This window comes from Zootermopsis nevadensis, unplaced genomic scaffold (assembly GCF_977971745.1).
Source record: "Zootermopsis nevadensis isolate Lab colony 2312 unplaced genomic scaffold, Znev_1.0 Znev_ptg000001l, whole genome shotgun sequence".
Classification (NCBI taxonomy): Eukaryota; Metazoa; Arthropoda; class Insecta; order Blattodea; family Termopsidae; genus Zootermopsis; species Zootermopsis nevadensis.
Window position 1 is genome coordinate 2059695 of NW_028259133.1, and position 14617 is coordinate 2074311.

The following is a 14617-nucleotide window of genomic DNA, read 5'->3' on the forward strand; positions in this document are numbered from 1 at the left end:
ATTTTCCTCACTTGCTCCTGGCGAACTCTACGAAATGCCCTACCATTTGACGTTCCAAACATATGCAGTTAGAAAAAATGCCATAAAATATGTCTCAAGACACAATGAACTTACAAGATTTGTTTTTCGTACAATCTCTAAAGGTTTTTTCCTTGCTTTTTTGTTTAACTATTCATTCGGTCATTCCAGGACGCTGAATGCCATCGTAATATGAGTGCCCCTGTCCAATAGTCCGAATGGTTTGTTCTTATGGAATTATATAAAAGTCAGATTCCACAAGTCGATATAAGCTAATGATACGACGTTTCGGAATGGATGTTTTTCTTAAGTTAATTCCCCAGGTATTCCTAGAGGGACTGAGGAAAAACACAAAAGGCCCCAGTCACTACCAATCTGTGTTATCAATGGACTCTGTCCTTCATAATTTTAAGGCATTTACGCATGCAAATAAGATCTAAGGACCTTTAGTTCGTGCTCGTAAACAGCAGTAATCTGAAAGTGGCCTGAGTTGTAATTTCGAATGTTCTAAACCAGTGGTATTCAACCTTTTTTGTTCGTGTACCCCCAGATATAATTTCACTTCAACTTTGTACCCCCAAAGTTGTTGGTGTATAATTCAAGTTATACATAGTATATAATCTACATCTAAAATAATTTAAATAAATTACATTACTGATTATTCAGTGTTTATCATAAAATAATATTTTTTCTTTAAATTTCACGTACCCCCTAAGATGTCTTCGCGTACCTCCAGATACAATTTCTCTTCAACTTTGTACCCCCAAAGTTGTTGGCGTATAATTCAAGTTATACATAGTATATAATCCACATCTAAAATAAATTAAATAAATTGCATTACTGATTATTCAATGTTTATCTTAAAATAATATATTTTTTTTAAATTTCACGTACCCCCTAAGATGTCTTCGCGTACCCCAGGTTGAATACCACTGTTCTAAACTACGTTATGGAGACGAAAAATGCTGCATGGTCTCTGGGACAAAGTAAATAATTGTTTACTTCCATAAAATCCACCAAAAAATTGTCTTCCGGCTTGTAAATCTGATAAAATAAACACATGTTGCTTTAAACATAATGAAGTTGTTCAACGCGTAATATCAGCCACACAGTGCACTGAAATACCTTCACAGGACATATTTTTAAATTGTTATAAATCTATATGAGATGTAAAACGTTTATTTTCAATTTAGTCTACCAAAAAAAAAATAAAGTATAATTTACAAAAAATCCTAGGTAGTATATTTGCGTCATATTGTGAATTAAGTTAATATTTTAATATTTTCCGTCAAATCACAATTTTTAATAAGATAATAAAATATAAAATATTTATAATATCATTTCACGTTCCGCATCGAATGATCGATTTACAAATTGGAACGTTCCAATTTGTAAATCGATCATTCGATGCGGAACGTGAAATGATATTTTAAATATTTTATATATTTTATTATCTTATTAAAAATTGTGATTTGACGGAAAATATTAAATTATAAAAAAAAAACCTAGATCGAACGACTTCATGCCTATCCGTTCACGTACACGGTTCATGTGCAATTCTCTTGTTCGCCGATGTTAAATGCGTTTCTCGTGGTTAGAAGGCTGTGGAATGAAAATATGCCAAGTCTGCACATGGCCTTGTCTGTGCGTGTGTGTAAATACGGTTATAATACGCGTGTGAACACGAAGCCCTGATAATTTTACGTGCCTGGATTCAACACGTGCCTCGTCCGTTCGCTGATCCGTAGTCTGGCCAGAGGGGAGTGTCGTCGTCCGATGTCGCGACTGGGGAAACTCTCACATATAATCCCAACGGATACCTCCCGGAGGCCGTAGTTTGGTTCACGGTGAGGACACAGATTTTTATCTTCGCCCCACTGTACTATCAACAGACGCTGTTAAATTGCAAAATTAGACTCTCCCTGAGATTGCACGTCTGGTGTTCAATTGACTTCGATTGAGTGAATTGAGAAACGTCTCTCTGACGTAACAGTTGTGACATTTCTTAAAGTTTTTTTTTTTTTAAGAACCTCCAACTACACGAATTTTTTCACATTACTGTACGAGGTCAGTTTTTTTAGACTTCTCAAGGAATGGCGCTGGCGTGTCATCGGATACTTCAGCGTTGTAAATCTTTAATTTACTTATATATTTAATCACAAGTGTTTATATATAAATAACCATTTTAGAATATTTTAAAGTTTTGATAATTTCTATTCTGTGTAATAAATATAAATTTTAGATCCCAAGAGGATACGCTGGCCAGTAAACGTTCTTATGGTGATAATTTAATAGATGCCTGAAGTATTTTTTGTAGAAAAACACCAAGAGATCGTGTTCTAAAAGTGAAAAGTTCGTTCTATAATTTCATAACTTGAAGTTTGAGCTCTTGTGAGATTATTAGTATTGTTATGTGCGGATACTGAATTTATATTTGCATAAAGTGAAACGGACGTAGAGATTAGTAAAAATATGAACTCAGAAGTGACGGATTGTCTTGTCACTTTCTGGTAACACAGGCCTAACTCCTGCTTCAGAATGTGAAGTGAGAAAATGATCCGCTCAGAAAATAGTCTTTACGAAATGAGACGGAGAATACTGGAACTAACTATGAGAAGTTTCGCGATACGTTCCACACGATATATATATATATTTTTTTTAAAGTCAATGAAGTTACGTGCAACCAAGATCGGTCTGTAGAATTTGGGTGCAAAGTTCAGCTGAAGAGGTCACTTGGGACAACGATAACAGATTTGATGATGTGAATTGGATTAAGCTGGCTCAGATCGAGTCCAATGACAGGCGCTGTTGAACCTTTTCGAGCTCTGCTGTCATAGTCAGGAATTAAAAGTAAGTGAGCCGCCGATCAAAGTCACGAAAATGCTACGTGAAATTAACTTTTGAGGTTATGTGGCACCACACAGCATTTACGAATTGTTACGCCCACACTCAGCTCGATGATATCGACGAAGACAGCAGCAGCGACATATAACAAACAAACTAACAAACGAAGAATCCTAGAAAAATAAAATTCTTTCGTGGGTATTTTTAACAACGTATGAAGAATATACGTACTACGTTCCACTCGCATGGCGTTTAACTCAGAATAGACAAATTATGAACGCTTCCTCGTGCGAAAAGTAGTGCGTACAGTTTTAGAACACGCTCGTTTCCGCGCCGTATCATCTACGGAGAATGCTGTATCAGTTACACAGGTTAAACAGCTTCGGACTGGGCAGGTTATCGTTAGTTGTGGAGTGACTGACGAAAATAACGATATTAAAACCGATTTATGGGCAGTGATTCGAACTGGGGACCAATAAACCTGACGTGAATTACTTGATGGTTTATGGAAATTGTGAGTAACCATCACGTGTTAACATTGACAGGTTAAGTCGCGAATATTTCGACAGATTTACCCTTTTTTATCTTTGTGTCTTGAGGCATGCTATTAAGAAATTAAAACATCTAGAAACAACTTCTTAACACTTGTGAAAATCTATTCTGTGGCTTACACATACACACACATGCAAGTATGGCCGTCTACTGACACACGTCGAAGGAGATAAAAATACGACATAGACTATTTATTCAAAGGCAAGAGAGATTTTTTTATTTTTAAAGGTTACCCTTCCTGATTAAAACACAAAACTTGAAATTAATTCGTAAAGCTGTAGTTACAAGATGATATGACAGTTACACAGAAGGAAAATTATATGAAAAGGAGGAAATATTCTGGAGTACTAGATTGTTATGCGTGAATAAAGTACTTTAAGACTAGAATGTACGCAGATTATTTACACAGCAGAAGAAGAGTAGACTTAACCACATCCAATGCTGGATTACTTCTTGCAAAACATCGCTTAATAACACGACATCGAAGCATGTGCTGGGCTAAGATATGAATTATAGTTATTTATTATTTATTTAGTGTTCTGTCTGACGACAGGTCCGTATGAACAGGATCCTTCCATCCTTTTCTCGGACTGGGACCTGTTCATATACGTTCTTGGCAGATGATCCAGAAGTGGTTTGCCATTGCCTTCTTCTGTGTGTGAATGGAGTAATTGTTGGGATGCCACGGAGGAAAACTCCGTGTTGCCTGGACCACGGCCTTGCCCAACACAAGTTATAAATTCGGGCACCGCCGGGAATCGAACCCGAGACCCCCAGGATTACAAGGCCAGCGTTCTAACCGCTAGACCACCGTGGCTGAATTATAATTATAGTAAAATAAAAACATCAGAACCACTCGCCAGGTGAATTTACCTCTCTTGCCATCACGGCATGTCCCCGCCGCCGTAGTGGGGCGAGTACCAAAGTCCCGCCGCGCAGGGGCACGCTTCAGGGGGCGCGGGCGACACCGCCACTCGGGGGCAGCCACCACAAATTTGTATCCACCACCAAGCACACAACACCACCACCACCACCACCACCACCACCTCCACCACAACACACAAACAAACCCCCAACCCCCCCACAAAAACAACCCGTCCTCACCAGAACCACGGTTGGGGTTACAACAAACCGACACGCATTCACACACGCACTTTTATGGGCCCCTTCCCTCGCACCACGCGAGCACGCACTTTTAATCCATCATTGCAGTCTTTCTCCGGACTCTGTTACCTTCATACTGAAAAAAATTGGCGGAGGAGGAAAGGGTTGCGTTCACTGTAGCCGCGCCGCTAGCCCCCCTGGCAAGCAGGCAACCCTGCTTGCGTTCTGCTGCGGCTGGCGGCGGCGAGTTGCCTGCCATCTACCGGGCGATCGATAAGACTGCCTGCCGCTTAACGAGGAGAAACGCGATGCGCATGCGCGACGCGTAGGAAACACGGGGTTGCCGGATGTTCAACAAACATAGGATCTTCTCATTTTTGGTCGTACCTTCCCTTGCGGAGACCCGTCCATTTTTACAAACAGTATCGCACTGGACTGTTAAAGGCGGAAACATTCTCCTCTGTCCCTTGTACTCACATTAAACAGAGATTTTTAACCCCGAAATTTCTTTCCCGCAACTTGTGAAGGGTGGAGTTAATCTTCCACACTCACTCAGTCCTAGCGCCACACCCACCGTTCTTGCGGGGGTGGACACGTGTTGTTACATGACTTGGTGGTGACATAACCTCCTCTTTCCACTGGCAGGTTATCGACACTATTTTCTGTTGAAATTTGTGCCCAGAACATATGCACAGTAACCGCTAAACCATGAAAGTTAAAAATGAAGATGAACAAATGTCTTAGATCCGTGGTACACTACCTGCGGCCCGCGGATCGCATGTGGCCCTCACAACGTCTTTATACAACCCGTCACATGATTTGGGAATTGTTTTTTTCTTTTACCATTCGTCTACAATCGATTTTGCACATTTACTGAAATATTAATTGAAATTACACAATGGTTTTCTGGCATTTGAAATAAAAGGATCACATTTAATTGGTAATTACCTGAAACTCCGTGATATGAATTAGAATAAATTTATAAGCATGTTGAACAGCGAAACATAACCTACATCCTTTCCTGAAAAAGCGTTTTTGAAAAATCTGGAGAGAGAGAGAAAAAAGGTTTGTATGGCCATAGGAAGAATTTTTAGGAGTTATCCGACTGCTTCGAAACGAATTATAACCAGGATTAAATTATTTATATCACTATTAACCCTTTGAAGCCGAAGATCGTCTGAATATTATTTATGAATTCAGTCCGTACCGCGAAGAAAACACTACACCTCACCATTACGAAAATCAGCTGGTTAACCCTTTGAAGCCGAAGATCGTCTGAATATTATTTATGAATTCAGTCCGTACCGCGAAGAAAACACTACACCTCACCATTACGAAAATCAGCTGGTTAACCCTCTGAAGCCGAAGATCGTCTGAATATTATTTATGAATTCAGTCCGTACCGCGAAGAAAACACTACACCTCACCATTACGAAAATCAGCTGAGCTGGTTAACCCTTTGAAGCCGAAGCTCGTCTTCATAATATTTACGAATCCAGACCGTACCGCGAAGAAAACACTTCACTTAACCATTACGAAAATCAGCTGGTTAACCCTTTGAAGCCGAAGATCGTCTGAATATTATTTACGAATCCAGACCGTACAGCGAAGAAAACACTTCACTTAACCATTACGAAAATCAGCTGGTTAACCCTTTGAAGCCGAAGATCGTCTGAATATTATTTACGAATCCAGACCGTACAGCGAAGAAAACACTTCACTTAACCATTACGAAAATCAGCTGGTTAACCCTTTGAAGCCGAAGATCGTCTGAATATTATTTATGAATTCAGTCCGTACCGCGAAGAAAACACTACACCTCACCATTACGAAAATCAGCTGAGCTGGTTAACCCTTTGAAGCCGAAGCTCGTCTTCATAATATTTACGAATCCAGACCGTACCGCGAAGAAAACACTTCACTTAACCATTAGAAGTCGAATCAGGCGGTACCACATAAGATTTAACAAAAGAACATCCCGGTCAAAGCCTTAAAGCGAAATTCTTTTCGAAACCCACTGAAAGTAGACATCAATGTCGTCGTCGAATTTGAGATGGAAGTTAGTGAAATTCAGACTAAAGATTCTTTGAAGAATGCCTTCGAACCATCAGACCTGAGGATATTTTATTGACTTCCTTCTGAAGTCTTACCAAAAAGTCAAGGAAATATTTCGCAGCAGGAATGATGATACCATTTATATTTGCCAGAACACGTTATATTTTCTTTAGTTTTAGGAAAAATAAGCTTTGTTACAAGGTGAACGTCTGCTCTAGCTATAGTAGCTTTTACTTGGGTGCCCATGAACGATTTCAGGGAGTCGTGTTTTTAGTGCAGACTCTCTGTCGTCAGTTGCATTTTGAATAATTTTTAATTATCCGCTGGGAGAATTTGTAACGCAGATCTGAGCACTCCTGAAACTTCGAAAAGTCGTCGCCTGTGGCACTAGTGACTAAGGATTACCACAACAAACCAAAAACCTAACACAGATAAACTTACAGAAGACAGTACTGGCAATCGTAGAGTATCCATTCGGCAGTTTAGAACTAAACAATTGACTGTCGCCAATAACATGCATACAAGTAACTGGTATCCTGTTTCCTGCAAGTAGTCTCTTCTATTCAGGTTTTCGAACCAAGATTTTGCTTGCATTTTACATGTAACCGTTAACAGTTGCGTTCCGCTTTATCAGTGAAAGTACTGTATATGAATGATAATATGATTGTACCATTGGCGGACTTCACATCAAAGTGAGCTTGCTGCCGTCATCATGCCACTTTTTATTTGTAACAGGTAACGCGCTGATGTAAACGTGCCAGAAATCATTCATGTTTAAGTGGGCGATACATCAAATCTTACTGAGTTCACCCACTTCGCACAAGAGTGCGGCGGTGGTGTGTGTGTATGTGTAAAAGTAAGCTCACACTCCGAACTTCACAGGTTTCCTGCAAGAGCGCAGCAAGAGTTTACGAATGTCAGTGAGACCAACTATTGTAACTTGAAGAAATTCATCAGAATGTTGTCGTCAGAGGTTATCTATGCATCATACTATCTCAGTGGAATTATGACCCCATATTGAGTATCGTTCTTCACACAGATGATATGGGGTTCAGCGCACCACGTTGGTGTTTTGTTTTGGAGTGTTACGTTGTTTCAGTAAATTTGATATGTCGAAATATATGCAATAAAAATGATAAAATGTAATCAGACTACATTTATGCGATGCTACAAACATTCTGAACGAAGCAGCATTTGTTCTGAATGTTAGTTTCTATAAGAACAATCTTCTGAAAATAATGTAAAAAGCAGTAAGTGAAACGAATCCTGAATGGGTCGTATTCATTTTGTGGGGGTACTTGGGATAAATATGATCAGGTACATGTGCCAATTTTTGAGAAATTTTTACATTTCCATTTACATCCTTCACGCTGCATGTACGTTCACTTGAATATTCGTAGGTCACCAGTATTTGTTATAGGACTTGTCATACGGCATGATCCGCTTCAATTTGAAGTTGGTGCTGTTATTGCTGTGTGCTGCAGTAGTTATTGTAACACTGTCGTTGTGGACACGCTGTGGCGAGGTTGTTCTGGCAAACAGGGGTCGCAAGAACAGCGGCCAGGCTGCAGAATGGGATACCGGAAACAAGAAACTTCCAAACGGACAGGTAGTTGGATAACATGTTTTACGTTTTATAGCTTGTTTGTATTTGTGTGATATGAAGTTATATAAACTTGAGTTTGGTGGATGAGATGTGTAGCATGATCCTTGGAATTAAAGCTGCTTACAATTTAACATTTCAGGAGCCTCATCAATAGCTCTGTTAGTATCTTGCAATGGGATGTTGAAAGAAACCCTGGAAAGAACTGTACATTACAATGACCACAATCTACAGTTCTGACACACAGCATGAATCAGTCTAACCTGTTAGCCAATACTCCTAACACGTTACTGTTATTTGGTTCTATGTATTGGTGCTTTATGTGTAGTTTATTTAACGGTAATGTCATGAGTTCAGACTATGTGGCGAAGGATGATAGGATGTATGGTTAATGAATGATGAATTGGAAAGGGTGTGGAAGGAAGTGGTCATGGCCTAATTTAGGGCACCATCCCAGCTTTACTCTGGAGGGACTGAGGGAAATCCCAAATAACCCCAGCCAGTCTCCAGGCTGATATTTAGACTTGGGACTTTTGAATATGAAGGTAGAGTGTTAAGCACTCAGCTGTGAAATTTGGTAACCCAAGTCATTTTATGCACCGAAAACTTCAAAATAAAATCATGGACCTCATGTGTTAGGTAGTAAGAATCAAACTAATAATTTGTATTTTGATTTAATAGATTTTTAGGTTCTTGATCAGATTGAAATTATAATAAAGGACCAGCTTGTACTTGGGTAATTTGTAAAAGTAGTATGCAAATCTTACTGTTCTGACTTTCTAGCACATCTCGGCTTTGTACTTTTCCTCGTGATTCGTGTCACATTAGTACCTACAGATTTATTTTAACACAAATTTGTGGGAATGAAGGTAGAATGTTGTTCCATGTATTCTGGTAGAAATTTACTGATGTCTGAGACATACTCTCTGGTGCATCTTCAGGGTCCCCTGATGTTGGAGGTAGGAGGCACCGTTATAGAAATTGTAAATATTGAACCTTTTCCTCTTTGATTGTTTCTGTGATGATAAAAATAATTTGTTTGATGAATGCCATCTGTAAACGTTCACTCTTAAATGTATTTGCTTTTCACTTATAACTGCTGTGCTGGACAGAGTTTTGCTGTGTGGGCTGCAACTGTGAAACTTTAAGTTTTGAAGGAAAAAAGTATTCTTGAAGTGCTAAAAAGTTTATATTGTTGAAGCTTTGAAAGTTTATTTCTGCAACTTTACTGAAACTGATAGATTTGTATTCATGGTGTGTCATGTATTGGTTTTGGAGAAAGGGGCATTTTGAAGAATAAGTAATAAGGATTAAAATATATAATATAATACAGGTCAATACACAAAACTATATTTGGGTGTTAAAATTACAATATAATTCATATTCCAAACTTATTTGCATATAAAATGAATAACTCCCAAATTTTATCACATTTGTTTACAGCATAATTCAAAACAAACATAAGATGGGAAAAACGAGAAGACCAGCGAAACACATATTACAATAATAAATTATTGAAAGGCATGCATTATAATATGGAATAGTTTTAAATAAAAAACAACACCTGAAGATGATGTATTACATCGAAACATGTTGTGAAAATGAATGAAAGCGCTCAAATGTAACATCCTTCTAGTGATGAATAGCGCTAATTTAAAATTTTAACATTTAAATTTTAAATTTTAACACCCAAATATAGTTTTGTGTATTGACCTGTATTATATTATATATTTTAATCCAAAACACAAACATGACGCATGTAAACCTTAAAGTAGTAAGGACTTAGATATTCAATTAGACTGGAAGGAACTGATGAGAAAATCACACTTTTTGGACACTTTATTGTACAGATAGATTTAATTTTTGTGTGGTCTTGATGTAGAAAACATTTGAAATATAACAAGTTGCTATTTTTAAAAAAAAACTGGATCTGAGGATGTGGACTGGATTTGTTTGGTGCTAGATAGGTTCTACTGACAGGCTCTTGTGAACATGGTAATGAACCTTTGGGCTCCCTAAGGCAGAGATTTTGATGGTTACCTAAGCAACTCTGCCCAATGTAAGTAGTTTCCAGCTTAGTCTTAATTTTGTGAAAATTAATTAGAGAGGAAAGCTAGGACAGTTTAGTTTGAACATTGATTTTACTTGTTGAATTTTAAAATATTTTATTGGTCAAATGCCATATTAAAAACAATTGTAAGTCATTTATTCACCAGTTCATTTTCTTCAGTTGTACAGGAGTTATTCTTCATCCCTGAAATAAACATATGAGTACCTCCATTCGCAATGTTATTTAATCCCAGTTTCTTCATTTCAGAAAAACAAAGACTCAGCATCCAATTTGGACTAGATAATCCCAACATTGTTAAAATAAAAATTAAAAACAATGCTAGTGGTAGTTTACCATGTAGTCAATTCAGTCTTGAAGGAGAATGTCAGGTTTAATCTGATATTTGGAATATCATGTTTAATCCAGTATCATAACAAACTTGACACTAGAAATCCATGTCAAATTTGAAGGGATAACTGATGCTTGTCCTTCCCTCACAGGATACATATGGTGGAGAGGTTGTAGAACATGGTGGTAACAGTGATTTACAGGGGTATGAAGAAATTGAATGTAATATCAATGGAGAACATAGTATAGGTTGTCGCAAAGAAGGCGGAGAAATCTATCTACCTTTCTCCTTTTTGCAGAAGTATTTTGAGGTATGTCATGTTTAAACTGATTTTCTACATTTTAAGCATTGTTCTTTGTGTAAAGCAGCTAATTGATGTTTGTTATTATGAAATAAAACTAACACTGCAGTAACACGTGACTTGGTGCTGAATAGTTCATTAAAGTTTGTTCTATAAAAGTTTATTTTAAGTAAAACAAACAGTGCAGTGTTATATTTCAGGTTTATGGAAAATTAGCGACTTACGATGGCTATGAGAGGTTTGAGTGGTCTCACAGCTATTCCAAAGTATATTATCCGAAAGGAAAATACGACCCCCGTGGAGTATTCATGTACTTCGAAAACTACAATGTGGAAGTGCGGGACCGCGTGAAGTGTGTGAGTGCTACAGAAGGTAAATAGGCCGCTTGTATTTGTATTTTCTTAAACACATGCAGTGGTGAGATACTTTCTTGTCTCAGTTTTGACGTTTCAAACACTTATGTATTATAATTCTGATGAAGTGTAAGAAAATACGAGGCTCGTCCACAAAGTAAGTTTCCCTGGGGCCGTTTACAGAAACAAAACACAATTTCATGGAAATATTTATTGCAACAGATACAGCAAGTGTCCAGCTATTTTTCAACATATTCGCCACCGGAATTGAGACATTTGTCATACCGTGGGACCAACTTTTGAATACCTGTGTCGTAGAAGTCTGCCGCCTGGGAAGATGGAAATCACTGGGAGCGAGGTCCGGGCTGTAGGGTGAATGATTAAACACCTCCCAGCTGAACTCCTGCAGGAGACTTGCTGTCCGTCGAGCCGTGTGCGGCCTAGCGTTATCACTGACCGCACTTCACAGTCGGCGGGAGCTGGAATAAGAACCTCCATCTTCAACAGCTGCAACGATGCTACTGTGAGAACGCGGGAAGTGCCGTTAGTGCATGCGCCATGCTACGTCATTGCTCTATCACGTACGCACAGTCGCTTCGCGCAATATAAGGTTTGCTAGCTGTGGGACGAGTGGGAAACTTACTTTGTTGACGCGCCTCGTAACATAGCGTGATAATAGGAAGTGCTTTGCTTCATCTTTGTATCACATCTGACGGTACATATGACTCTCATCGTGCATGGGAGTTGCGTTTCTGGGAATTGCTGCATTTATTGAAAACCCATAAACTGGGTTACATATACATTTGGAATTTTGATGTTCAGCTGGCACCAGCATTGATGCTAAGTTTATCATCTGATTCACATTCTGTGATAAGCCTGGAGAAGTTTTCCAAAAGTAGGATATTTATGCTTTTTATGATACTAAAATAAAACCACTGGTATGCGGAAATGAGGATAGCAAAAGCACATGTAACAGGAGTTACTTGTTTATAAATATGCGTTAGGTAATATCGATACATTAGTGCAAAGAGATAATAGAAATGATAGTAACAACAATAATAATGATAATGATAATAGTACTTCTAAAATAGAATAAATTAGTTCTCACACTAAAGTGCATGACAGACAATTAAAGAGAATTACTACGAAAAGAGGTGCAGTTTATAAAAAAAATTGTATGCGGTTACAAAGAAGAATTAAAATTAATACAATAATGTCTGTGTACGCAGATTTAGGTCTAATATGTTGCTATACTAGAATAATTCAGAAGAGTGCAACTGTGAGAATTAGAAATAATTTTTGTTATTATTGTTACAGGTGTACCGGTGTCCACGCAATGGGAGAGTCAGGGTTATTACTATCCAACACAAATAGCACAGTTCGGCTTGTCTCACTACAGCAAGAATCTCACAGAACCTGAACCTCGTCGTACCGTACTTGAAGATGCAGAAAGTGATTTGTTAGCGCATTGGGTGGTGCCAAATGGTGCAGCACTGAGTAGAATATTGGATCCACGTACTGGTAGTCATGTGGTACAGTTTTCAAGTCCAGGTATGTAGCTAAGTTACCTAAATTTAATATTGTTTGATGATTCTCAATTTGGTAGATGAATTCATCAACATGTAGAATTTTACGAACATTTTCAGATATGTTAACCTTAAATACTTGATGTACTTGAAATGTAGCTTAATCCACAGACTTCACAATTTAGAATGATTGTAGCAAGCCGTAAACATTGATCATTGCCTCGTCGGTAAATCTTTTGGAAAAAGTGAAATTTGTAGGCTTGACGTTGCAAAACATTAATGTAAAATCGAGTGCACTGTTGATTTGAAGGTTTGTAATTGTTGGTTGTGTAAGTGCTGCCTTATTCAGTATCTTCTGAAGTGCTTGATCAAATTTTCTTTGTGATCACAGGAATACCTATGTCATGAAACTTTTTACGCCAATCTGTGATATTGCGTTGAACATGCGGCAAAATGATGAGTGTGGTGACGAAAAATTTATATTTACACACAGAATAGTGGTGTAGAGATCAGTATTCCTGCTTGTTATTTGAGACTTATTATGAGGACTGAGGGTTGTATGGTTTTCCTCAGCCTCTCCAGTTGAATAAAGATATATTACCTGAAAATAGGCCACCACTATCTTTTTTCTACTGCCTTGCTTAAGCACTGTTCATAATCATCCTGCCATCATTATCAGCTTTTTATAATCGACACAGAATCAGTAAACAACTCAGTTTTACAAAATGTTTGTCGATTATTTCTCAGGTTCCTTTATAAGAGTTATGTTTATTTATTTCTATATTATAACCTTTCAATTTATTCAAAATGAGACCAAGCTTCTAAGTCTTTGTAAGAATGATCTTCCATTTATGCGGCAGATTTTAATGATAATTTGCTGTTTGCATTCTGATGTCAGTAAAACAGGAACAGTTGCATAACATTGACTAAATAAACGTGCCAAATTTATTGATGTAAGTTTCTCATGTTTCAGACTCGGTAACAAGTGGTATTTCGCTTAAACTGGATCATGTTCTTGACTTCGTTCTGAGTCTGAACTTCGTATTTACTATCAACAGCAGTTTCACAGTTGTTCTTCAGTCACGAGAGAAACGGGACCAGATTTTTCATTTGCACTACATATGCTCCGATCTGCTCATCTCAGCGCAAGATCAGTACGTGTATCACGGCATTGGACACTGTGAACACACTCAGCCATGGCGAAGACTTACTCGTGACCTTGTCGTTGACCTGCACAAGGGATTGGCGTACCAGAATAAACCGAAGAGAAAACTGTCCAGATCCAAGCTCAAGGTTCTGTTCTTTACATTGTGGGTAGTAAATACCAGCTATGAGGCAACGTTTTGAGACACTTCTCCTGCTATCGTAATGAAAAATGTTGAGGGAAAGTCATGTTATTCCTTGTTAAGTTACAGTCTGTACATACAATTTTTATTCATAAACATGTCTTACCTAATGCCCCATTTTAGATCTTTAGAATACTTTTCTGGTTACGCTTGCACCTGCTAATTGCACTTTGTCTTTCCTCAATCTCTGCACATTGACTTCAGAAAACCTGTTTCCAGGATTATACAATATTATTAGCCTCGAACGTCAGACCTCTTTGAAAAAGTATCATGCTTTGATGCGAACTCTTGTCATTACAGTAGTAAGTATTATATATGTTATCATTTGAATGCATGCCAGACTCATTCACTAATAGTGAAAACAGTTAAAATGGGCTGGAAACTCGCTCCTAGTGGGGAAAACTCTGTTTGAATTATTGAAAATTAATACAAAGTATTGTGGTTGGTTATAGTATTTCCCAACAGCCTTTGAGCAGTTTGGATTTCTTCGTGTTTTAAGTGAATTTATACGTAACA

General features: G+C 38.0%; 2 protein-coding genes across 5 annotated transcripts in view; one reads left to right on the plus strand and one right to left on the minus strand.

The window, feature by feature from the left end:
• Window positions 1-4438, minus strand: part of Drep2 (DNA fragmentation factor-related protein 2) — a 33968-nt gene extending 29530 nt beyond the window's left edge. Inside the window, exon 1 of the mRNA XM_087347003.1 lies at window positions 4288-4438. Coding sequence (XP_087203129.1) covers window positions 4288-4299 — 12 coding nt within the window. The 5' untranslated portion in view covers window positions 4300-4438. The remainder of the gene's footprint in view (window positions 1-4287) is intronic.
• The window catches only part of Hsepi (D-glucuronyl C5-epimerase), a 68534-nt gene that overhangs the window by 43181 nt on the left and 10736 nt on the right, over window positions 1-14617 (plus strand). Inside the window, exons 1-6 of one of the 4 annotated variants that reach the window (XM_022085015.2) lie at window positions 7398-7823; window positions 7994-8182; window positions 10727-10885; window positions 11077-11248; window positions 12547-12780; window positions 13729-14048. In XM_022085015.2, coding sequence (XP_021940707.1) covers window positions 8009-8182; window positions 10727-10885; window positions 11077-11248; window positions 12547-12780; window positions 13729-14048 — 1059 coding nt within the window. In that variant the 5' untranslated portion in view covers window positions 7398-7823; window positions 7994-8008. Of the gene's footprint in view, window positions 1-7397; window positions 7891-7973; window positions 8183-10726; window positions 10886-11076; window positions 11249-12546; window positions 12781-13728; window positions 14049-14617 lie in introns of those variants that run through there. The other 3 variants (XM_022084992.2, XM_022085009.2, XM_087346986.1) reach the window with 3 other exon arrangements.